Source organism: Megalops cyprinoides, chromosome 3 (genome assembly GCF_013368585.1).
Source record: "Megalops cyprinoides isolate fMegCyp1 chromosome 3, fMegCyp1.pri, whole genome shotgun sequence".
NCBI lineage: Eukaryota > Metazoa > Chordata > Actinopteri > Elopiformes > Megalopidae > Megalops > Megalops cyprinoides.
Genome location: NC_050585.1, coordinates 25,171,794 through 25,198,804, shown reverse-complemented (window position 1 = coordinate 25,198,804; position 27,011 = coordinate 25,171,794). Strand labels below are relative to the sequence as shown.

The following is a 27,011-nucleotide window of genomic DNA, read 5'->3' as shown; positions in this document are numbered from 1 at the left end:
TTTCATTCCTTATCAGAAAATGAGCCTTTCTTATCACATTCATTAAGTGGATCAGACTCCACTATTGAGTTTGGTGAGATGCAGATGCAGCTGGTTGGAATGAGAAGTAGATTCCCTCTGCATTCTGTTTTTTTAAGCATCTGCTTTCTGCAGGGTAGTTTCCATGGTGATAAATTGGTCACAGAAGTCTGAAATAACTGCATAATTATACCAGCTTTGGGTTATGAATACTATACTCTGACAGCATGGGAGTGAAACATATCCTCATCCTTTTTAATGGATGTGCAAAGCTAGGGAATAAGGTTTGCAGGATTTTGAATTACCCCGAAAAACCTGAGGGGTAAATGCATCACCAGACACTCACGTTGTTCAGAGTTGGCGTATATAAACAGACATCATGGCATGTTAAAAATTCAATAATACAGACAAAGGTTTTTAAAATGTACTACATACTTCACCAATCTGTATACTGAATTTCCACATCATGTGTTACACAGAAGATGTAGAACATTAAAAGAGAGGGAGGTAAGAGTACGCTGTAGAGATCTGATTAACTCCTCCTAGTTGTTCCCTGCTCACCCAGCTTCTTGCTCTGCCTTCACAGAACTCCCCAGCAGTCCGCAGGGCCAGTTCACCTTCAGGCCCCTCCCCCCTCCGCCACCCCCTCCGCACGCCTGCACCTGCACCCGGCCCGCCCCGCACGCCCCCGAACCGCTTCAGAGGAACACTATGCCGGCACGCAGCCAGGCCACAGATGCGGGCGGCACCCCGACGGATGGTGGACAGCTCCACAACAGCTGGGCCCTCAACAGCAACATCCCTTTGGAGACCAGGTGAGCGCACAACTCATCCTCGCACCTCGGTTACCGCCAGCCATCTCGCCACCCCCTGCTCCCTGCCCCCACCCCCACTTCCCCAGTTACTTGCTGCAAACATCATCAAAGGTAAGTGCCCCCCTCCCCATCTGGATCTTTGGTGTCTTCTTGGAATTTCTGCCAATGCTGCAAAGCCTGTCAAATTGGAGGCTTTTATTTCAATTCCACCAAATGGTGTGCCCATGCACTTAGCACAGCAAACTCCCATGTTCAATCAAATACACACTCTTGCATCCTCCAGTATAAAAAAGACCTAGTCTTCTTCAACCCTGGTACTCTGCCTTTTCAGACCAGACTTTTATGAATTAGCCCTTGACGTGATATGGGGAGATAAATAACTGTTTGATGACGATCTTTAATGACGAGTTAGCAACAGCTGAATTCCTCCTTACAATGACTTTAGACGAGATTGGCAGAGAGCCAGCCGGGAGGAGAGGTTTTTAATAAGATATGAATCTGTTCATAATTAGATCTTCTTTCAGTTAAGAAAAGATGGGAGCTGATGCAGTGGAAATTAAAATAAATGATTGGTTAAATGTAAATATCTAAAAACAGAGTGGTGGTAGAAGTCAAGTCTAATTGTATCCTCTTTTGTGTGAGATCAATTTCTGTCTGTTATTTGCGCAAACAGTGTTTGACAAATAGAAGCAGTCCTTTTTCCAGCATCCCCTCTAATATCCCTGCACCTGGCTCCCCTTTGTCTGCGCAGCAATTCAATCTTCTATAGGAATTCAGAAAGACAAAAATATGATCTTTGTCCTTTTTTCCCCTTTTGAACTGGAATAGTTTTCTCTTTTTTCATGCAATGGAGCTGTTTTGCTATTTGAGATAATTAGTCTGTGCCCCTTTGCTGTGGTCAATGAGATTGGAAGGAGAGATGAAAGAGTGGATGTGCGACTGACGCTACTGGTTAGCTGGAATGCTAATTGATGAGCAGTCAGGAGGAATAATTCCCACCAACAGCTGCATGAGGTTACAGGTGAAATGGAATTGGCTCCCGCTCAATACTGTCTCACTCTCTCATTTTGCTCCTCTCCCCAGGTTTGGGTGAGACTCAAATAACAGAAAAGGAAAGAAAATGGGGTCCAAGTTCAGCCATCACCTGTGGGATTTCTATCCTGCATTCTGGAAAAAAAAGAAAACAACTGCTAAACAAAAGCTTTAAATGCATCACCTCTGTAAATTTATGGCATTCTGTGGTTAATGTTTGCATCGCTCTAATCCTCAGATCCCAGACTCTATTTTTTACCCTGATTGTTTGGATCAACATCGTTAGACTGAGCGAACTGCATTATTTGAGTGCTGGAACAGTCAGATTTTCAAATGGAATCTGTGCCTTTTTCCAGTCCTTACATTAAAAAAGAGCAATTCCAACAAACCCACTACCTGTGGAAATAACACTTGTATCTCCAGAGCTCTCTCAGGGGAAATAGGGCTTCTTTTATGAGATTTGATCCTGAACTGTAACATGAAGCCAGTGGATATTGTCTTGAAGGTAAGCGAAAGGTTATGAATAGAAAAGCAGCATAAGCCGTGTATGAAATTCCTGTGTTCCCAAAAGAAGTTTACAGCTCCCTTTGAAACAGTAGATTTGAGCAATGCCTTGTTTTTGTTTTCTAACTTTACAGCCGTTAGTTTAACTGCATCATTACATGATGTGTTACTTTATGAAAATATCACTTTAAATAAATTGTTTTTTGCCCTGATGATGAAACGTGCCAACCTTGTGGTCTATGGCTCAGATGCCCCGTTGAGTTGGAGACTGGCCTTGGCATGCTAATCTAGTCCTGTTTGGCAAGGCCTGACCTTGTGGCTACTGGACTTTTTTCTGAACACTTTCTTTTTTAGGCATGGTCACTGCATAGGGCTTTTAAAATCCTCTCAGGTCAGCTTTTTTTTTTTTTTTTTTTTTTATACTGGTGAAATCAACCGCAGCGGGAAGGAGAATAATTCTGCTGGACATTGGCAGGGATGCCACTGGATTCCTGTACAGCCATTAAAGCTCAGGGCAGTGGCAGCTCAGGATGTTAAATATTCAAATTATACAAAATTATACATTACAAGGGATTTTCAGGGATGCACATGTCAGCTAGTCTTTCTGTTGCCCTCAGAAAATTCACCCAGACTTTTAATATATCATACACCAAAACATTGTTTTCAAAACTTCTTTTTTTTTCAAATACCCAGACAAATTATTGTTTAAGCACAAATTTATAGTTAAATGTGAGTTTCACCTCCTTTTCTATAGCAGGAAACCACACTGAAAAGTCTGTTATTTTGTGCATTATTATAAGTATAATATTAATAATATTATGCTGCGATTTCCTGATCATGGCAATCAAGGTGCCATACAAACTACACAATGCTTTTCTCATTCAAAAAGAGAGAAGGGGCTCAGACTGCCTCTCTGTTTGTGCAGGGCACAGGAGGTAGAAAGCAATAATGTTGAAGGTATCACTTATGGAATCGTATGAAATAAAAGCATCTCATAAAGATATAAATACATTAATTGGTCCAAGACAACCTCCTAAATATGCTTTGAGGGCTCATACTGAGGCCGTATAAAACACTGACTTGTTCCTGGAGCATCAGATCTCAACTATCCATGCATTTCTCACTTCCTAGAGTAGGAAAATGTCATGTGCCTGTACCTCGTGATTGGAAACTGAATTCTCTCTTGCTAACACACATTGCACTTCATCTGCATGCCAAACAAAAGTGACGAACACCACCAAAATATTTTTTCTTGCCAGTCAGGTGTCCGGAAAGAATTTATTTTACCAGACAAATATGAAACTTACCGGTCACGTTTCAGTAACAGTCTATGTTACAAACGCAAATATACTGTACACCTAGGTTGACGAAAGAATGACAACGACCTCAAATCAGTTTGACTATTTAATGAACAGTAATGATTAAGAAAAATGAACAATAACAATTGAGCAAAACCTCAACATTAGCCGCTACAATGTAGGCTATTACAAAACATCTGTAACCTATAACATCTGTAGCCTGTTTAAAAAAAGGCTAGGCCTAAATAGCATCAAATGTAGCCTATAGGCAGTGGCGGTTCTAGCTTGTATGGCACCCTGGGTGAAACCCCCCCTTCAGCGCTGTAATCGTTTTGCTGCGGGCTACACACATTATCATGATGTGTGAAAATATATCGCAATGTTATGTAAGCGAGTGGAACAGAAAACGGAATATTTTTGCCCTATGTGTAATAGCATAACAAGCAACATAAGTTAACAAACATAATTATTATACTAGCCTATTACATGCATAATATTATACTCATAAAGAGATGACATAGCTGTATACTTTTATCTTTTGCGCGTTTCTCCTCTTCTTTCCTCTTTTTCCTAAACTGGGCACCTGATGGCTTAGACCTTTTCTTATCCATTTGTGTTGATTTGGCACTTCAGCATCAATACATTACCCATCCCCGAACACTGTCAACCAAGAGTCCAGACTAAACCAATTCACCTTGGTGGTGTGCAGACTGGTTTTACATTATTCTTAACGAGTTCACACAAACCAGAAAAAAATACAACAATGTGTCTGTGAAACTATATATTCACACTATTATGAATGAATTGAAATAGTTTATTTGGTAGCACTTTGTAGTCTGACTGATTTTACTAATTGCGTTAGTACTGTATAAAGTTAGAGGTGCACTATTTGATAGATTCCCTCGCTCCCTTTACCTTGGGCTTCCAGTGGGGAGACCTGAGGTCAACCTACCCCCGCCCCCCTCCCCATCTCGTACTTCTGAGTGGGAGACCTTCCCATGCAGTAGCCTGCCTAGCTCACAAACTAGAATCAGGGCGCCCGCTCCGAAAAGGTTAATTGACCCACACGGTGACATGATATCATTGACGTGACGTGTAAATGAGGGATAGAAAACCAATTGTGCAAATGTCACCATTCTGAATTTTTTTTATGCGGGCACCTCGTGCCACCCCTGGCAAGATGCCACCCTGGGCGGCTGCCCATGTCACCCATACCTAAATCCACCACTGCCTATAGGCTACCAGGTAACATTTTATTTTCTTCTTTTTTTCATTGCAGCAAAGTCCTCTGCTGCCGACTTGAAATCAAACATGTCCAATGTGTCTCTGCAGCTTGCGATGCGCATAAGCCACGTCAATCTCTCCCCCAAATGGCTTCACAACACCATCTCAATTCAGTTCTGCAGAGAGAAGCCCCTCTCTGCTGGCATGCTTGACACGGGCAGAACACAGGCAGTTTTAGCCAGAGTAGCCCAGTCAGGGTGTAATGAAATAGTCAGAAGACCCAAGTGCAGAGCTCCAGTACTTTTAATAGTGTCCACAAATCCAAAACAGAAATCTTCAAGAATGGTCCAAACACAAGCCAGGGTCAAAGAACTTGGAGGGCAAACCGTAATACCAAACAACCAATCCAAACCACCAGACAATAAGCAGGGTCAAAACACAGGCAAACAGGTCAAAACAGGAAAAGAGCAAAGCACAACCACCAAGACAGTGGTTCAGCATACAAGTGCAATACCTCACAAAGAGGTGCTTGAATTGCAGTGCTTAAATCCCCCAGTGGTGATTGACTGAATTTGCTGCAGGTGTGGTCAAAACTGAACAGGGAGTTGGCTGGAGGCGGGTCTGACACAGGGTACAACTCATTGAGCTCATAAGTAAGCAATCATTATAGCTAAATAAATAAATAGCCTTTGTTATAGCTAAATTTTGTATGAGCATTATTACCGGACATTTTGACCAGCAAGTTTTTAATTTATCGGATTTTTATAAATTTTACCAGACAAAAACCGGTAATTACCAGCTAACGGAAACCCCGGAGCAAATTTATTTAAATTTTTATTACAAAGTTTTTTAACGAATCATTTCATAATGACTCATTGCGTGGGTGCATGAGTTTATGCATGCATGCATGCATGTGTGAGTGTATGGTGGGGTTGGATACCCTAATATTACACAAATACACAAAATATACACAAAATACAGTACTTTACAGTACTTTACATTTTTCCTTTAATCTAGCCTTTAATGTCTTTATATCTTTACAGTGGCTACCGTTGCAAATACCATTTGTGTTGAAGCCTCTTCTTGCTTTTCATTTTATGTCTTACTGGTTCCAAAAAGACATTCACAGCAGCCATGAAATGTAATTAAATACCACTTGAGGAAGTTGCTTGTTGAAGCAGTCAGAATTGTAATGTAACAGTTGTCTGGTTTGTTTATTTATTTATTGCTTTTGGGCTGTGACTGAATGTTGCAGCCCTACACATGATTGTGTTCCCCAGCACTTACTTACCTACTTGCTGGCTGATGCACAGTGATTGATCCTCTGCAATAATAACAACACTAGAGGCACTAGAGAGCAACAGGGCCAGCAGGGAAGCATGACCTATGTATGAAGGCTGCCTTTTAAGGGCTTGTTACCTGTTGCAACAACTTCGTAATATCCATATACTATGTGAACTTGTGCAGTATTCAAACATGACTCAATGTCTTAATACCTTTGATCTTCTCCTACCTTAAATCTGTGGTCTAAATGCTATACTTTAGAGTGTATTAACCTATTACATGTGGGTGTGGGTGTGTGTGTGTGTGTGGGGGGGGGGGGGTCTAGTGGACATAAAACATAACAGCATCTTATACTTTTGTTTTTTGGGATGAAGTGGGTGAACAGGTAAAGAGAGATTGGAGGCAATCCCAAAGAGCCTAACTGGAAAAAGATGGAAAAGTAAATAAACCATGAAGAGATGAGCCTTTGGTCCAGATTGAAAATTATGCTGTCTGCTTGGGCAGATTGTGTTTCAGCCAGAGAATTGCTCCAGAAACGTAGAACCTGATGAGAAACTTTTCCTCTGAAAGTAATATCTTTTGGCACTGGTTTACTCGACTCACTACCGCTGGGGTAAAGAGGACACTTCCTTTGACCAGCTTAATGCAGTGTTCCGTGTGTCGTAAACCTCACGGCTTGAGAACGAAATGCCAACCCCTCTCTCAGAGTGAAGATATGAAGTGATTCACTGGCATTTCAGTTTTCAGAAGGTGGACAGGGAAATCCTCCACACAGTTCTGTGCAGTAAGAGCCCAACAGCACTTGAGTAACATGTAGTGAGCAGACAGGGGACAAATTTATTTTATTAATCTCTGAGGAGAAACTTTTTTTTCAGAAGCTTTTTGCAGCGATACAGAAAGACAACATTAAAACAGCTGCATTTCAACTAAAAAATACTCAGGTGAAGTAGGATCACTGCTTCAGGGCTTCAGCCAATACCAGTACATAACCTTTTGTACTGTTTGAAATCAGCATGCATTTAGACAACAGGATCAACTAACACACTTTAATCTTTTAAAATGTAACTTATAGAGTCATTAAAATGTCTCTAATACTGGTTTACTGTGGCCAGAAAATGAAAATTTAATCTTGGAGTTTTTGTTGCACTGAAGGCAGCAACATTTAATGGTTTGAATATTAGGTAAGATGTTGCTGCATCTATGGGCAAATTACCTCATCTTACATTATCAGTGTCTGATTTTTTGGCTCAATCAAATTAACTTGCTCTATGTCTTTTTGGTCCTTATATGATGCAACAGAGGATCAATATTCAGTTGGACTTGCAACACTGCTCTTGTTTAATCTAATATTGCTAATCTTCTAATTTTGCGAATGTGCGTAAAACTGTGGTGATTCCTGAATGCAGCAACATATTTCCACGAAGAGAAACCCTCAGGATGTGACCAGCTTAGCTAGGGAAATGTCTGCCCTGGCTCTCTCCCCTCTGCTCGCTCACCTGAAGTCACTCTGCAGGCAGCTGGATAGTCAAGCCGGTGAAGCCAAACAAGAAAAATTGTCCTGGCGCCCGGTAATAGCCAGTCATCAGCATGGAGGAGTCCGCGTCGCGGCAAGTTTCATCCATATAAATTCAGGTCTCAAGCTAACCCTGGCAGGAGCAGTGTGCTGGAAGCAATTGTCTGAATGGATGGAGGAGCACACTTGCCGATAATATCTCCTGCCATCAGGCCATTAGTCAGCCAAGCCGTGAGGTTGCGAGTCTTGGGGGTTCCTAATATGACAGCGGCCCCCGCTCCATGCGCAGTCACCGCATTTGGAATATGCATCCTTGCACAACTTGGCTTATCCCCGGCAGTCATTCACCTACCTCGCAGCAATAGACTGACCTGCTGAGTAGCGAGTCCCCCTGCGACGAGGTGCTCCAACGACAAGGTCACTTTGTACCTAAGGCAAGCGGGAGACGCAAAATCTTAGCCCCACATTTGCTGACATCTGAGCCCTAATGAACCTTGTCAATTAAATCCTGATCAATGTTGGAATATAATACATTGCCAAATCGCATTTGGATCAGCAGACTGTAATGTAATTCAAACCCTCACTGGCATTGTTTCTCCCACCATTTTCAATTCTAATTAGATTTTGACAGGGTGAGACAAGGCTCTGGTGGCCAGATACTGTATCGTGGCACTGCTGCATTTATTCTGCCTTCGGGATCTATTCAATCCAGCCACAGCAACCGCAGAGCTCATAATCTTTTGTAATCACAGGAAGTTATGGGAAAAGAGAAACACACACACACGCACACATTGTAGAGCGACTGATTGTAGACATAATTCTTCATGGACCATCATTTATTTATTTTTCCTTTAATGACATTATTTCTTATTTTTATACCCATGTGCAGTGGTTTCTGCTGCTTTTTATTTATTTTTTTTATTGTTATTTCTATGTTTCTGTCTTTATTAAGAGTTGAATTTGCCAAATTCAGATGCATGGAAACTATGAATAATTCATTTTAAGAATGTCAGATATGCTAGCGATGGATCTCTTAAGTTCTCACATCATTTGTCTGAAACCAGTTAAGGTTTGTTGCCTGAAATTTGTGACAGCTTGCAGCTGTTGAAACGAGGTTCTTAATAAACTTAAGTTTCCTTCCAATTAACACAAACTGAGATAAGGTGTTTATAAGACTGCTAAAGATCTGCCATTAGATGTTTATCCAGCTCCACAAATATAGCCACACAATGTAGGAGAAAACACCTTGAGAAAAGTTTACGCTTCCATGAATAATTGGATCGGATTTTGCATGACAGACACGTTTTCTGTACCTCACCATTCCCTTTATCATCTGGGGACTCGTTAGAAAGGCACGTGAGTGAAAGAGCTGGTTGCATTAGATACCCTGCTCAACAAATATGTACCATACGGCATACATATCAGTAATATCCTCACACTCAGTCCTGAGCTGGAAGCCAAGGCCCCTCCACAGAAACAAGTATACCCTGCCTCTGCACCTCAGTCCTGTCACAGAAGGCCAGTCCCACCTCATCGCCTTGCTTTCTTCTAGCTGAAAGTGATAAAAGTTAAACTAAGTTCTGAATTCTGATGCACATGCTTTCAGATCTTTGTATTATACTCCCACTGCAAAATAACACAATAGCTGTAAGACGTTTTCTTGAGTCCTTTTAGGTTCACATGCTGAGGAAAAAAAATCCAAACAAGACTTTTCTGTGTAAAGTGCAGAGAGCAGGAGCTGGGATGAATAATACCATGCTGAGCCCGGTTAGAGGGATCAGCAACTATAGTAGGGATAAAACTGAGACTCAAACCTGAGGATGTCTTCATTTGTACATTGTGCTAGCTTCTGTCTGAAAACTAACAAACAAACAAACAAAAAAAACTCTACCAAAAATGACTTTAACAGACTTAAAGGTGCTTCAGAGAAGGGCCTGATGAGAAGCTCATTCATATAGTGTGAATAATGTCAGCCAAGTAGACACAAACCTGACTCCTCAAAGAGGGCTCTGATTATATGGCAATGACCCAGCATCAATGTGGTTCCATAGTTTTGTCACATCAGCATATTGGCAGTATTAAAGAACACAAGCATATTCTTTCTAATTTCTTTAAATTACAGAGACACAGAATTGATTGAATACTATTGACTTTTTTGTCCTTAATAATAATATTCAGTAGTGTCAGCATAACAATAGAGCCTGTTTTGTTTTTCTTTTCTTTTTAATCAGATAACACTGTGAGATCAATTTTCTTCCATGAATTCTATTTGAATTGACCTAACACACATGAAGATACTATCACTATGAGGTTTTTTTTTTTGTTGTTGTTTTCCTGTAACTGAACAGAATTTCCTCAGTGTTCTTAACTGTAGGTATGTGTTTTTGTGAAATGTAACCAACACAACACACAATGGAGTTAATGATGCACCAGGTACAGTCAGAAATAGAGTTTGGTATTCTTACCCAAGCAATGCTACTTTGAGACATACATTTTTTTTTTTTATTGGCTGTGTTATTTTATGCTCCTGCACATTTTGCGCTTATTAATAAATTGTTAATTGTTAATCACTGTACACTTAATGATGAAGTAACGAGGAAAGTAGCCAACAAAGGCAGTACCTAGGTTTCTTACAAGGTGACTCCATTTGTTTTTGTTTTGCAGTGCATTTTCACTGAGGGAGAGAGAGCCTCTGTGTTTCTGCAGAATATCTGTTTCCAGAACCAGTGGTTAGGTAACGGTACAGTACAATCTGACTGGCACTAGAAAAACAACTGTGATCCATTTTAGTCTTTTCTGTACCACAATTAAGCCTAATTATGTTGTCCTTCAAATGGACCAGAACAATGCACTCATTCATCGTAGTATTTAACAGCCTTAACTGTCTGAGCCACTCGGGAGACCTATATTTAAATAAGAGACTTTTGTATGCGTAGGTCTTACTTTGTAAGTCCTGCTTTAATTAATATTCGTATAGGTGCTGGCTAGTGGTGTTAAAAGCATTTTGATTTGAGAGTTGTTCTGTGGCCTGTTCCCTCTACCCTTCCTCCTATGACTGTGGAATGCATATGCAGATTTCAAGGGCATGGTCACAGTAGAGACCTGTCTGTAGCCATAGAGATCAATACAAACAACATTCACTGGATTCTGCATTATAGATGCTCCTGTGTGTTCGTCGGGGTGTTGCGCATCTTTCAGTATGAAGCAGTTTGTACATAAGAATATTAATTAAACAGGAACAGCAGCATGCTGCTAGCGTTTTGGCTCAAGGACACGTTGTGAGTTTTAATGGAACACTTTTTATTTTCACCGCCAGTCTGAAGTCATTCAGGCAATGCATCTACTCTGAATCCGCTTATTGCCATTACTGTTACAAAATAAATAAATAAATTCATGTTCATTTCATCTAAGTGTAGCCACCATGGGAGGTAGGACAGTGTTGGCATGAAATAAATATTGCATATCAAATGAAAAACTACCATCACACACTCACACGCACGCATGCCCCGTATGTGTACACATGCGCACACACAAGAGCAATTGAACTGCATTACATATGAACGCCTGTATTATTTACATATTGTTTGTGCTGCCCCTTCTGTGTTGCCGTTCGCAGGCATTTCCTGTTCAAGCATGGGTCTGGCTCCTCAGCCCTCTTCAGTGCAGCCAGCCAGAACTACCCCCTGACCTCCAACACCGTTTACTCCCCTCCTCCACGACCCCTGCCCAGGAGCACGTTCTCCAGGCCGGCCTTCAGCTTCAACAAGCCCTACAAGTGCTGCAACTGGAAATGCACCGCCCTCAGCGCCACCGCCATCACCGTAGCTCTTGCCCTCCTGCTCACCTATGTTATCGGTAAGCCACGGGTTCACCTCCCCGTCCCGTCCCTTCGCTCTCCCTTCTGGTACGTTTGCATTCCCCTTGTGTTGTGGGTGCAGTCTTGTCTTTCCATTCTTTTTGCCTTTCCCAAGGTTATATTCGAATTCACCATGCATAAAGCTGAATTCTAAAGCCATACAAAACTAACAATAACAACTGTAACAACATAGCCCATTAGCATTCAGGACTAATTAATTTTCAAGACAAGAGTGAGGAATGCCACAAGAAGAATCAGAGCTTAATTGATTTCCAAGCACTGGAAGTTATTGGGCAGGTATTTGGTTTGTTGAGAGCTTTTCTGGTCATAGGCTACCGATGTGATAAGCTTATCTGGATTTTGTACTTGTCCCCTCACTTGCCCTGAATAGTGTGCACCAACCACAAGTTAATAAGAGGCTAGCTGAATGGGAAAGTTGTAGTATGATCATAACTGTTTTTTTTTTTTTTTTACATTATTGTCATTTAGAAGATCCTCTTATCCAGAATCACTTACATAGGTTCAAATTTTTACAGGTTATGCTTTTATACAGCTGAATGTTTACTGAGAATTTTTACTGGGTGAAGTACCTTGCGCAAGGGTACAGCAGCAGTGCCCCAGCAGGGAATCAAACCAGCAACCTTTTGGTTACAAGCCTTGTTCCTTACCACTATGCTACACTGCCGCCCTTTTTTGCAGTAACTTGAATCAGTGGGGAGATATGTGCAAGACACATCAACAGGGAACATTTCACAAAAGCGACAGACTGATGTCTCTACAGCATGTACTCTTCCTATTAATACCTATGGAAAAGCAAAGTTGCAACAAACAACTTCAAAGTGCCTGGCATAAGGTGTCACAATTGATGTGAAATGACTGCCAACCTGAATCCCTTTGTGAGCTATAGCAATGAAATCGAACACTACACGACTGGTTCCAGAGGGTTATATAAACCTGCAGCCATCTTTTTTTTCAAAGCTGCTGAGGGTATGATCCTACCCAGGCCAGACACTTTATCTTGCTGTTGCATCACTAAATGTATTTCAGTCTGTTGAACGTGTTTGAAGAGATTTTGCCGCAATAGCTCCAAGGTTTTCTATCGGTGCCTGTGAACAGTTTGGGCTGTGAGATTTTTTCTTCTTTTTCCCTAAGGATGACTTGATGACAGATAACAGAAGTATGCTTCCAGATTATCAGTCATTTCAGAACAAGGGGAAGCTGTAACTGGAAGTTAAATTTTGATTTTTTTCCAGTGGGGGAGTTCAATTATAAGAATTTAGAAACATTTCCCCACTAATGGTATATATATTTCTGTGACTTTCATAATACATATATTTTTCAAGGGTTTATTGGTAATTTGTTGGTAATGTGGGCCCACAAAAATTCCTTAAAATTGCTGTGGTAAAACTGTAGCACCAGATATAATTTTGTCTTAATAATGTTTAATAAGTCACTTTCTTCTTGGCATTTCCTTCTAGGAGTTGAAATTCACATCCTACTCAGCCATCATCATTAAAATGATGTGGTATAATCATATTATTTTCATTGGTACAAAAATTAGTATTATAAATTTCTTTAGTTTTAAATTTTCACTCAGTGGAGGTCTCAGACACAGAGACTGCTTTTAGCATGACATCCTGAAGCTTTCAATTAAAGATAAAAATGGAAGACATTAAATATCAAATAGCACAGGGTAACAGAGAAGAGATTTAGAGTATAATTAGGTTTATGACCATGTATTTGCTAGCATTTAATATGGCAGTTTGCTGCTAAAGGAACCTCCACTTGGTATTTAATGGTATGGAATTGTAGCTGAAACTGGGAAAGCTGTGGGGTATAGTGGAAAGGCACATAAGGCTTCTAAGGTTGCCAGATTTACCCCCAGTGTGCAACTGCCGGTGCACTCTTGGGTAATGTACTTAACATGAATTGTCTCAGCAAACATCCATCTGTATAAATGGATAACATGGTAAAAATGTCAGCTATGCAGGTTGCTCTGTATAAGACTGTCTGCTAAATAATTGTCATATAATATAGGCATGTTTCTTACAAACCAATTGTCTACTTTATAATATATGATTGCTATCACAAATGGTAAATGCTGCATATAAGAAAATAAGAATACAAACTGTGTCTGTGAACCATGAATGCAGTGTTACAGTAAAAAAAAAACATAATAAATATGTTGTATGGTGTATCAAATACAGTGCCAGCCACAACAGAATTACCGTTAAAATGTTTATATCTGTGTTTATTGGGCAGTCTTTCCAAATATATTGTAATGGATGCAGTGTCAACTAAAATTAAGGTACATATTATTCATGAAAATGCCACATAAATCATAGAGGTGGAAAATCTATTACCCACAACCCCCTTCTCCACGGCAAGAGCCATTGCAAGTGTCAGTCAACGCAAATCACAGCAAACAGGGAGCTCCGCTACCTGATGAAGCTTTATTCGACGCGGGGGCTCCCCTGTGACACTTGAAGGTGATCGGCACTTTGGTTTCGTTCTGTGAACGGCAGATTGGACAGGACACCTAGACAACTGCGAAAGACCCCGCGGTCAAAGACGCAGACATGGCAGCACATTTGTCACAATCACAGTCAGCGCTGGGTAGCTGTGGCAGGAGTAATCTGTGAGCTTTCACTGTGCACCTACGTGGGCACCGTTTGCTTACTGTCCGTCTGTGCCCTGAACTCACCTCTGCAAGATCGTTTCCAACCGTGGAGTTACATCCCCATGGATTTTTGTTTGGTTTACAAGAATACACGTTTCTATGTTTGTAAGCCAATGCGCTTATTTTGGAATTCACAATTACATTTTAAGTTTATATGTACAAGCTCTGTCAATCAAAAATCCTGATGAACATGTAACATATAGAAGAAATATCTAATCCAAAAATATATAATATTTAATCCAAAATATTATATGTATTTATGAGTAGGTATTTATACACATATAAAATACAGAGTCAAATTACATTTATTGTAATTTTAATTATGTAATATATGAAATAGATTACAAAATTTGAAAACATGTTGCATATATTTTGAAATGCTGCACATTTTGACATGCCTAAAATGACCCTTGTGCATTTTGGATTTCATATTTTCCCACACATTTTAATTCTTTTGATAGGAATGTGATGATTTTGCTTTAAGGTTTCCAGGGCAGAATAGGGTAAATAAAGATAGAGATTCACCATGCCAAAAGGACAGTAGTGCCTTTGGACTCAGTATCAGAGGTACTGAGTGTTCACTGTTATTATATTGAAGCATTTCAACTGTGCTCCTCCACCCAACAAAGCTCGAATCCTGTCCTCTCCCTCAGTTTGGCATGGAGTAGGATCTACACTCAAACATCACAATGCATACATACTCATATGTAACTACTTATTGATGTTTTATATACCATACATGCCCTACATGTGCAAATATTCCATTTGAAATGTCACTAAAATTATCTGTATGTCTTTTTTACAGTTGTGTACTGCAAGTCATTAAAAGCACAAAACATTTTCCCTTATCCCTTGTTTATTATCTATAAAAGTAATTTCATGTGCTTAATTTCTATCTCAGTCACCTGAATAAAATTTGGGAGGTTGGTTTGCAGATGTGGAAAATGGTACCGTCCACATTACATCGTATAAGTGGACTGATGCAGAGGAGGAGGTGTGATGCCATGGTCTATGTATTTGTCACAATAAACCTGTATTTTTTATACCCCCCGCCCCTTTTTTGACGTACTGTAAAAAATGCATCCATATGGATATATCATGTTAACCATGTAGAAATTATCTAGGAGTAATACAGAGTGATAAAAAACAGAATAGAAGGGAAAGGGACAGTTATAATTTATTAACGGCTAAATGACACAACATTATGGAGGCAATAGCCTAGTCCCAAACATTGTGTCCTACTTAAAAATGTCCTCATATTTGCACATGACAGTGCACAGCTGTCTCCTGCATGAAGTTGTTGCATTTCTGTGGCATTCAACAGCATATGTGGTGACTACCTACCTTGATCACCTAAAACAAACACAATAGCCCACTTCTGGGATGCTGGCATGCATAATACACTTCTCACTGAATGGGAAAGGATTTCCCAGAGATAAATAAATGCCTCTGTAACATTGATACAAAGTTGGATGCAAACATTGCTCAAGGCAGTCCGAGGAAATAAAAGACATACAAGCACTTGCTATGGTCGTTGGACAGAAAAACAGACTCCTTTGGTATTTCATTTTCTTTGATCTTATAATGGATTTGAAAATGCATGCCTCTCATGTACCACAGTATGCAGTATGCTCAGTCCATTTTGAGCCTGCTGTCCTTTCTTTCTGAAAATGTTATCCATAAACCTAATCGTTTTGTTGCAGTTTCAATTCTTCTTGGTGTGTTTGTCGATAGGTTAGCCTCACTAATTTAGTTTTAGCAAAAACCTTAAAAAAAAAAAAAAACTCACATGACAGAGTAAAATGCTTGCTATTTGAGGCCACAGCATCTGCACGGCATGAAAAAAGATGATGACACGCAACTGTGTCCCTCTCACATAGTGCACGCACCCCCCTTGGGTAGCGTGCATGAATTAATGCAGAGAAAATCACGTAACGTGATGAGCAGCTTATGGCTGTGCACTCCCTCGCTCAAACTGAGCTCATTCTTCACCACCGTCATGCCATTGTTATTCACAGTGTCCAACTCTCCTCTCTGAAGAATGAAACCACTTTCCTCATACAGCCTGCCATTCTTGGGGCTTTTTCTCCAAATGTTCACATATAACGTGATTCAGAGATTGTGGATGAGTATGCAAAAAGAAGGTAGCCTTTTCCTGCTGTCTGCTGACTTTACATTCATTCACTGAAGACCCTCAGAACAGGTACTTCATTGCAGCCCTACACAAGCAAGGCTGAGCTAATTACTTTCCCTATGATGTTTATTCCTGTAATAACTTGTGCGCAGTAAACTACATATCTCTGAGGTTTTTATTACACATATCGAGCAGCATAAAAGCTAATGAAGTCCAAATGTCTCTGTCCAAGGTATATCGATGAGGTGCGACCTGAAAGGAGAGCCATATTCCCGAGAGAAAATTAAATGTCTTGATTTTTTTTTTTTTTCAGTTCATTAGGGCACTCTAAAGGAGATCTGTCGACTGTGGTATTGGTTTAATAGACTGAAAAGTGTTACAATCAATAAGACTGAGTAATGTCAAAGGGCCAAGTCAGAATCTCTGTGCTGAGCTGGAGCCCGCCCGGCAGCTGAGGAATTTGTGATTCCAGGCAACTCGCCTCGAAGGTAGCAGACCTTTCATGCTTCATTGTAATCTTATTGATCGATCCATTTTCTCTTTGCTTTCAAATCTGTATTCTGGTCCTTGTCACTATAAACCTCACTCTGCCCTTTTCTAAAGAGTCCAGAGGCCTAAACTCAGAGGGCATGCAGTGAATTATTCCTCCCAGCACAGAGGAGTTTAGATACTACTCCTTTGCTCAATATTACTCTCTGCAGCGCTGTGGAGTTACAGCCTGCAAAGTCGATCTCACAGATAGCTAACCCTTTCATTAATGTTTACATGTCTCTCCTGCCTGGCACAACTTGTGACAATTATTTCTGTCACACTATCTATAATTATGCCAGGAAGATTAATCTTCTTTCTAATTATTCTCAGTTTGATAACTCACGTGCAGTTGGAGGAGCTGTTATTTCATTATTATTTCAGGTCAACTTCATTTCATAACTACAGTATCCTAAGGTGCAAAGATTTGTGGACAGCAAAAATAAAACCTCTATGTGCAAAATAAACAGTGGTGTATGAAAATGTTTTGATATCACTGTATTTCAAACACACATAAAGGTTTATTCTATCATAAAAATCAAGGAATGGCTTTGCAAAGAAAAACAGATTTAAATAAATGGTTGTGTGTATTGGGAAGTGTATTGCATTGCATGAATTCCTCACATGTACTATGGAATAAGGTCAGAATGTAGGTCAGAAATATATTTTTCAGTGCAGATTAGAAACTTCAATAATGGAGTTTCTGTAGGACATTTTAAAATGGCCAGTCATTTATACTTACAGCATACAGGGAATGACAATTCTTTTGTCTGAAACAGGATTCTGATAAGTAGAAATGTTTTCTCAGTTATAAATATACACACTTTTTACCTCAAGCACAAGAACATCCTATGGAAAATTGACAATTGACATCACCATCTATGGCAGTTTCAATTGGTAATTTGCTTTACTGATGGATTAGTGTATGGAGCTTCTAATCAATTATGATCAATGCCTTTATAGAAATTAAAATGTATTTTCAAACAGAATTTTCCAGTTGGTGCTCACAGGGCTAAAATGTTAAAATGTAAAATCTAATATGAGACAATTCTCATAGATGTAGATGTAACATTTGACAAATTCTGCTGTATATATTATAAAAAATAAATCAGTTCATTTGTGCATTCATTCATTCTGAGTGGATAAATAAAATGGCTAGCATCAAAATTGCAAAAGAAGAGTGTTCTGGGGCATATATACCATAAACAGCAAGAGAGACAGTACATAAGCACTGGGTTTGAACTCCACCATTTAAAGAATGACGAGTTAGCAAGTTATATTGCTAAACAAATAAGAAAATAAAATGCATTCAGCTTAGATCAGGAAAAGAATTAACATTTTGACTTCTGGTGTCTGTTAAAGATTAAAAAAAATATATATATGATATCACAATTCATTTAATTCATCTTACGTTGATTCATAACATTCAAACATTTGAAAGATTTGACTCAATGTCTGCAAAGATTTAAACTGAAATGGAGTGAAGGAGAGGGATGCTGGAATGAGATATAATTACGCTAAGCGCATACCACAAATTGTCTAACAGTCAGAAGGTACACTATCATATTGGTTTGACATCCGTTTTAAAGGGTGGCGGTGCCAAATAGCGAATCAGTTGTTTCCAGTTTCAGAAGTATAATGTTACGTATGTACTGTAGCATTGGTATTTGATTACTTATGTTACATATCATAAGGCTACCTAAGTAACCTTATTCTCTGAATGAAAGACAGCAAGTGTGCCGTGTAGCAAATGTGATTTTGCAGCCTCAGTGGTGTGGGATGAGATTTTTTTTTGCATATATGTATATGCCCAGCGCTACATGATGCACCCTATAAAGTGTTCTGCTCATACAAATCCTCCTCAGTTTCGACTTCCTTCACACAGAGAATACAGTTGAAAAACAAAGCCTATGTTCCCTGGTAGAAAGACAGCCACCGGGTAGTGCAGTGCTCTGTGTAACACGTCACAGTGAAGAGAATGACAGCACAGCCATCACCAACCGGCTTAACATGTCAGTATTAAAGGGAGCACAATAGAGGTACAAATGACTGTATGTAGGCTCTCAGGAACTGAGACCTTGAATAACTCCCTCACATGGCAGCAGATGATGCGGCTATGAAAAGACTATACGAAAAGAACTATACATAGACTTTGTGGTGAACGAGAGCCCCAGAGACAGAATACTCATGAGAGCACCATAGGCTGTGAGGAACCACAGCAGTGAGATGTGCAGTGGATTCAGAAACCAATTCAGTACTCTCTTTCTCTCACAACAAATACACAAACATACAGGAGGTAGACGAAATAATAGGAACGTCAAATGAAAAAGGACTTGTATTTTGAAGTAACCAGGTTGCAATTAAAAAAGTCTACACGTGTTTCATAATGATCTCTCACATCACTTTCAGAATAATCTCTTGCATGAGAAACTACAAAACACAGCTAAAATCTGATGCAGGCTTCCATTGATTGTCTTTCCAGGAGGTCATACACACTGCGTATCGCAGCAAGATTGTAAAAGGCTGTCCTATCCATTGGTTCTTGGGAATGGTGTATTTACGTTTCCAGCATTCAAACAATACCAAATTGTCCTGTGGTTTGAAAGTTTTTATTAATTATTAAGTACAGTGACAAGCCTTTGCATGCACATACTATCGTTAAGAATTTTAGAAGTATGCTTTGATGATAATTTCAACAATCATATATATATATATATATATATATATATATATATATATATATATATATATATATACAGACATTGTGTTATTTTGTTTAGCATTATCAATGCATGTATGTTTACATGTAAATAGGAAAGAAGTACAAAAAGCCAGACTGTTAAGCCGGGTTGTCACTGCTGTTTCTGACAGCTACCTAGTAATTACAGAGGCATACAGCATTATATGGATGATAGAGTGAGGCTAGTTTGAAGCTTTAATGTAGAATATACATTATGTGTATGTGTGAGAGGAATGGTGAATTCCACTTCGCCATCGATCCTGTTGCCTTCCTCAGCAGATGGCGAATCCTGCCTACAGTACAGAATCCTGGTGTTGTTACAAGGTGTCTAGAGGAGGCAAGCTAGCTAGCTACAGACCCGAGCAACAGAGCAAATGCAAGAGAAGGGAAAGCCAGTGCCTGACCCATCCACCTTCTTCCAAAGATGGTGAATACAGCCCGGGGCAGGAAAATAGCCCTGCTGTTGCTACGAGGTAGATAAGGAGGTAATCTCACTACCGTGACGGCTTGCAGGGCGGATGTGAAAGATGTGAGAGTCAGCGGCTAACCTGTCCACCTTTTGCCACTGTGAATATGGCCTCAGGTAGAAAAATGTAGCCCTGAGGACTGCACTCTGCCAGCTGATAAAAAATAGACACCAGCTTCTCCTAAGGTATACATTATTTAAATTGCAATCTTTTAAAAGAAAATAAGCAAAAAGATGTTATGAAGGGTGCAAAACCTGGGAAACGGATGGATTTGTTGTTTTGCAGTGCTGATATAAATATTACATACAAACTAACCCAGCCAGTATGTGTGAGAAACGCAAGAGGAAGATTTGTGTGTGTAGAGTCTTTCATAGCATGCACAACATACGATTGCACAAGAAATTCTCTGTGCTCTGTGTTATACAGCCAAGTAGCTTTCTGTCCGTGATAGAGAACACATGAACAATGGATGCATATAATCCCATGTAATATTTGACAGTAGAAATTGTTACATGATACAAATTTTTGTTTCATTTGATCTTGTTTTCATAGATTACCTTTTTCAATGGGTATTCTCTCAACGGTACAGGTGCTATTAAAAGTTCAGCTGGCCTTGACTCAATCTCCTTGGAGTATAATTCTTACATCTTAACTTATTGATTGCTTATTAATAAGTTAGCATGTTTTTTTCTGTCCGTACAGATAAAGCAGTTGAAGATAGGCCAGAGGAACAAACTGACTGTGCAGGATTATGCAAACCCATTTCAGGGATGGGAACATCTCCAATTCAACAGCATCGTCATCTCTGACGAGTAGCAGCTGTGGTGTCCTTAGTGGAAGTGCATGAGCTTCAGAAATTGTCTCCTATTGGCCAACAGAAAAAAAAGGGGGGAAAGGTCTATGGTTATACAACAAAGAATGCAATGCAAACAATCTTAAATGCCTTTTGCAACTGACTGCGTTAGGAACCAATACATAGTTGCAATTTAACTTGGAAAGTGGCTGCCTCTCTTTGATAGGTGAACAATTTCATGCGGCACTATCTCTTTATGACAACGAGACCCGACTTACAGTAGATTTGTCCTTCCCATTTAAAGAGTCAGAAATCAGGCTGCAGTGGGATTATACACATGTGGCCTCCTGCTGGGGAACCAATCCACCACTCACACATTATTACCTTCCCAAAGTTACAATTTACACAGATCTCCACAGGGCACCGGTAGAGAGTAATGCTCTCCAATCCCTCCTGTAATCTCACTGTTAGGCTGGGGTATAACGTCTTGATTTGTAGCTACATTAGGACAAAAGAGCGGTGAGAGCATGCAGGCATTGGATTGGGGGAGAGGTGCGGAGACTGGATTCGTGTGTTGAGATGTAACCTCCTTTCTCTTTCAGAGACTACCCAGGCAATATACTCATTGACTGGTTTACTGCATTACCCGGTAAAGGTCAACAGCCATTTAGAAAAATGATTTCGCATCGTAAAGCTTAAGGCATTTAGCTAGGAACTTGTCCTCCATCTGCAGCTAAACTGAGGTTAGCCACGCTGTAAATGTGCTCTAAAAAGCCATAAAGCTGTAAGTAGCTGTTTAGTCTTACAGTTCTACAAAGGGCACAGTGAATTCTAAATGGTATCCTGTCCTGTAATTAGATAAATTACCACATTTACTGGCCAATCGATTATCTGATTCCATATATACACAACTTGGTTGCAAATTTGGCACATTACCTTACACATTAAATGCTATCATGTGGGAGATTTTTTTGCCTACAGCAAAGTCACATGGAGTAGCAAAAAAGTCTATATTTAGATGTTGTAAATAAAAAATACATGCTAGAAAAGCAAACAATCATAATGAATATTCATACTTCGCCACAGTATTTCCAATCAAAGTTTTTGCAAGTGAGTTTTTTTTTTTCTTTTCAGTTTTTTTCACTTGCAATCAAAGATGCAAGTGAAGTGCGAAACAGGCTCAGTCCTTATGAGGTAAAACATTAATATATGAAAATAATAAAAAAGCGCCATGTTTCAGACTAGATTCTGTTCAAATGTTCATACTTTTATATTTTCAATTGTGTTTAATTAGTATAATAATTGTTTTCAAATAGAAATTGTGTGTGGTATACAAAAACTACAATGGTACAGTGGTAATAATGTTTGTATTTATGGTATTCTGTATAGTACTGTGTAGTGTGCTATGATTCTGTCTTTTTTTATCATTTATGCCATTACCCAGAGTGACGTATTCTTTTTTTCATCTACAATAATAGTCTAGGGGCTTATTCAAAGGTCGTTAATACATCAAATGTCTTTTACATTTTTCAGGCAGATTGTACTAATTATATCTCTGGTGAAGTATGTAAAGCAGATGCAAATCTTTTTGAACTACCTTGAATTTAATTAGGCATTCCTCATCGGCTGGGGATCGAACAGCTGCATTTTGAGCTGGCATTGTTGAAGACCTGTGTCCAGCCTGCGTTTAAAGCTGGGGATTGTCAGACAGAGGAGTAAAGGCACTTTGATGCTGTGAGAGGTCAATTACATTGATCTGTGTATCTAAATGCTACACAAGAGAGTGACTCTCTATTATGCAGATCACCTTTTGAAGAACAGCCATTGTTAATCACCAGAAAGCTTTCTTCATAGGCTTCCTGCAGGGCCTCTTGCTTGTTAATGATATGTCTGTAAGATGGTCAATTATTTGGATCTTTCCCTCCTGCTTGGTGAGTAGCTATGTCCATATGTAGAACACAACATCTTATGAGTCTATCTGTTAGCTTCTTCTTTCTCACCATTGTCTTCCTCTCTCCAAGTCAATGCCGTATTAACTGCAGGAAGCTAATGTCAGTCATTTGTTGTTCTGCAACTGCACATTTCAATCCCATACATTGTTAATGGTACACACACACTCTGTTAGATGTGTCAGCTTCTTTCTTTGGAAAATATATTCTTTTATTCCCTGAGAATAGTGATTATTATACAGGATAGCACAAAGGATATGCATGTTAAACAATGAATGCAGTAATCTGGGATGTATTTCATATGTGAGTCACTATCTTGAACCTAAAACAAATCTTGGCCATTACTTTGTCCTGTCATTTTGATGTTGGTAAAATGTGTAAGACAGGAGGTTATTATCTGCAAGAGCACATGTTACGGAGTGAATCTAAACCAACCAATCATCAAACCAACCAAACAAAGGTAAAACGGATTACAAAAACGCAAACGTTACGATCCTCCAAGCTTGTTTCAATGAAATTGAGGGTGTTGTGTTATATTTTTAAGTATGCCTCTTTCACTGTTTTCCTCTGTTGACACACCTAACATGAGATACACTGTTGTAATTGTACAATTAGCAGGTCAGTCAGGACTCTCTCTGACTTACATTCTGCAGTAAACCATCACCAATGTAAGAGGCTCTCACCCCAACCTTTTTACTGTTTGAAAAACTTCCACTGGGCTTGTGACGTTGTAGAATTTATGAGGGGGTCATTAGCCATGCATGAACAGATTCTGTTACCAACACATGCCCTGTGCAAAATCTTGGGAAGATCACCTTTAATTGCCCACTGCTGTTGTGCTGTGCTCTAATAAGCATGTAAGCAGCATGAGGTGTTTAAGAATATTAAAACAGACTCAACTGAGCTTTGCTCCTTGCCCAGAAGATTGATGCAAAAGGGATCGGTCATCTTAAACAGATACTGCCACATTAACTCACAGAGGCCTGTCACCACAGATAGATATTTATTGCCTTGGCAGATGCCTTTATTCGAGGCGACCTACATGGGTTACTTTGTCACGTCATCCATTCATACAGCTGAGATTTGTTTGTGCAAATCAGTTTAAGCAAATTGCTCAAGGATAGAAGTGGTGGCGCCCTGCCTGGGAATCAAACCTGCGATCCTCTGGTCGTATGCCGGGAGCCATCACTGCTATGACATGCTGCATGCAGCTGATGTGTTCTGTCCTTGTTTGTCACAGTCACCCCTCCCCTGATTGTAAGGGCGCGTGTTTCTCCCACAGCAGTGCACCTGTTCGGTCTACCGTGGCATCTACAACGTGTTGACGGGCAGCTCTATGAGAATGGCCTCAGCAAACTGGACAAGGACTCGGAAACCATGGACATCGCCTTCTCTCCCATCGATTTCTCCGGTCCTAACAAGACCAACAGAAGTGACAAAGGAGGTGAGGCCCAGCCCATTACAGAGAACAATGTTTTTTGTTTGGCTGTTGGCTTTTGTTTTTAATTTATATATATATATATATATATATATATATATATATATATATATATATATATTTTTTTTTTTTTTTATGTATATATCAGTGGCGGCTGGTGAGCTGGAAACAGGGGAGGGCATTACCTTCAAATTTATCATTACTTTCCACCTGTTCCCCTTTATTGTCATCCTAGGAGACATTCTTATAATCACTCTGCTGTTAATTACTATTGTCTATCAATCTTAAATGTCTTAAAGTACATTGTATAACTTGTCTTTAACTCTATCTGCCCAGTGCCAGCCAGAAGCAGATGGGCTCCCCCTCTGAGCTGGGTTCTGCTCAAGGTTTCTTCCTGAAAGGGAGTTTTTCCTTGCCACTGTTGCCTTAGGCTTGCTCTCAGGGGGTCTCAGGCCTGGGAACAATGTAAAGCTAATTTGTGACAACTTGTGTTGTAAAAAGCGCTATACAAATAAAAATGAATTGAATTGAATTGAATCTTGACTAACAATAAAACAAATATTTCACAGAATAATTGACACCAATCGCATAAACAGAGTAAATGATTATGCTCGCGAAACAGCACAGATTGTCTGTAGTTTGTGTGCTTGCGAAAGCTACAACGTGAGATTGTTTAATTAACAAGGATGGCATTTGTCAATTTAAATTACATTAAATGCTCATGACACATCACAGCTTTTGTGAGGTCTGTGTTCTATATGTCATTGTTCATTGCATTCAACCTAACCTAAAAGTTTCAGTAATTCTCAGTAATTTAAATCGATCTAACTAAATTTAGCTCCTTTTTGTAATTTGAATTTTCTAACACAAGAAAGCTATAATGTGAAACATTTAAGAGAAAGCTTTGGATTACTTGCCACTTAATTGTTCAAATTGCCATCCTTGTTAATTAAACAACCTCATGCTGTAGCTTTCACAATAGCGCACAAACTAAAGACAATCTGCGCTGTTTCGCGAGCCTAATTATTTACTCTGTTTATACATTGGTGTCAATTATTCTGTGAGTTATTTGTTTTATTGTTAATCAAGGAGAATAAAGGGGAACAGGTTGAAAGTAATGATAGATTTAAAGGTAATGTTTCCAGCTCACCAGCCACCACTGATATATAAATATTTATATATAAAATAAATATATATATATATATATATATATATATATATACATATATATATATATATATATATATAGAGAGAGAGAGAGAGAGAGATAGATAGATATACACACACACTCACACACACAACCATGCACACACTTTTGTCTCTATACGTTAGGAATGCGCTTACACCTGGCCAGTATATCAGCAAGGTGTTCATAGCTATTTCATCAGAAGCAGGTTGTAATAGATTTCTGAGGTGCAGCATTATCTTTGTGCCATGCAATTGCATTTTGGGCCAGATAACAGGTTGTGTGAAAAGGGGTAATGAACAGGTTGGTCTACAGTAACTACAGTCGGTGTTAGCAGGGTATTGCCCCTGATAGGGTGATAAAGATCTGATTATAGGATTTTCATGCTGCTGAAAAACGCACTTGTGTAATCGCTGTGACATTAAACAGAATCATTTCAATAACGCTAGAGGTGCCCGGGGTTCAAAATACCACAGACACACAATTTCACGTTGGGAATAGTTGATATAATTCAGTATCATTCCACGTAATTCAATTTCTAAAATGGTAAGAACCTGCAAATGTTCACTGCAACTAGGACAATGTTGAAGAGCAGATTAAAATCAAATCAGTTATGAAAAAAATATATATTGGATTGCCATGCGGCAGTGCATAATGAATCCTAGTAAAAGCTCAGTGTTCAGAAAAAAAAAAAAATCCATGTGATTCAGTCTGCTATGTCAAAGCAGTCTGACACATCCTTCCTTGTGGTTACCATGACAGGAAGAAAGAAACACACTGGGGTGGATCAGGGGATTAACACAATTTATATTTCTGCATGCACCACATCTGGGACTTCCAGTATTGCAGTGGGATCATTTTGTTTTGAATTGGCTAGGAACTCAAATTAATGATGATAAGCACCATGGGCAGTTAATTAAAGTAGGGGAACAGACTACATTTTAATCTCTTCCCAGGCGACAGTCCGTGGAGTGATTAACCCTTTTGGCAAGTGAACATATTACTCCGTACCCACCTCTGCCTCAGTATGTAGCGAAATACTGTGTTGAACATTTTGAAATGTTAATGTGCCTGATGAAAGACACACCTTTACAGTCAGGCAAGTTGCCGACCACCTAAATGGGCTGAAAGGACCTCAGTTAAAGTCTGTGACACAATGATGTCAGAAGGAAATGAACTGGAAACATAAGCTTTAAGAGGGAGAAATTTCCAATATGGCATCTATGACCCAAAATAGGTCTTGTTCCTTTAGATGTTACTGAGAATATGCAATGTATCGTCATGAGAATAAGAAAGTCATAACAGTTTTTGTTTGTTTGTTTGTTTAAAAGATTTATAAGTCCAAGTTTTGTTACACTTAATTCATTCCAGGACACCAGTCTCTGATTGAGAATGAATGAATAACAATGTGTAGAATATAGACTATGATGTTGGTCCTGGAATTAAAGAAGTTACTGATGATTGGCTGCTTTATCCCCTAGGGGTAATATGGTTGAATGGCATTTTCTACTTGTGTGCAAAAAAAAAAAAAATTAAAATAAAAAGCAGGGAT

The 27,011-nt window shown here is 39.4% G+C and overlaps 1 protein-coding gene across 1 annotated transcript in view; it reads left to right on the top strand.

Annotated features, from left to right (window-relative positions):
* The window catches only part of tenm1 (teneurin transmembrane protein 1), a 214,038-nt gene that overhangs the window by 108,504 nt on the left and 78,523 nt on the right, over positions 1-27,011 (top strand). The window contains exons 4-6 of the mRNA XM_036523629.1: positions 605-833; positions 11,305-11,543; positions 24,118-24,279. Coding sequence (XP_036379522.1) covers positions 605-833; positions 11,305-11,543; positions 24,118-24,279 — 630 coding nt within the window. The remainder of the gene's footprint in view (positions 1-604; positions 834-11,304; positions 11,544-24,117; positions 24,280-27,011) is intronic.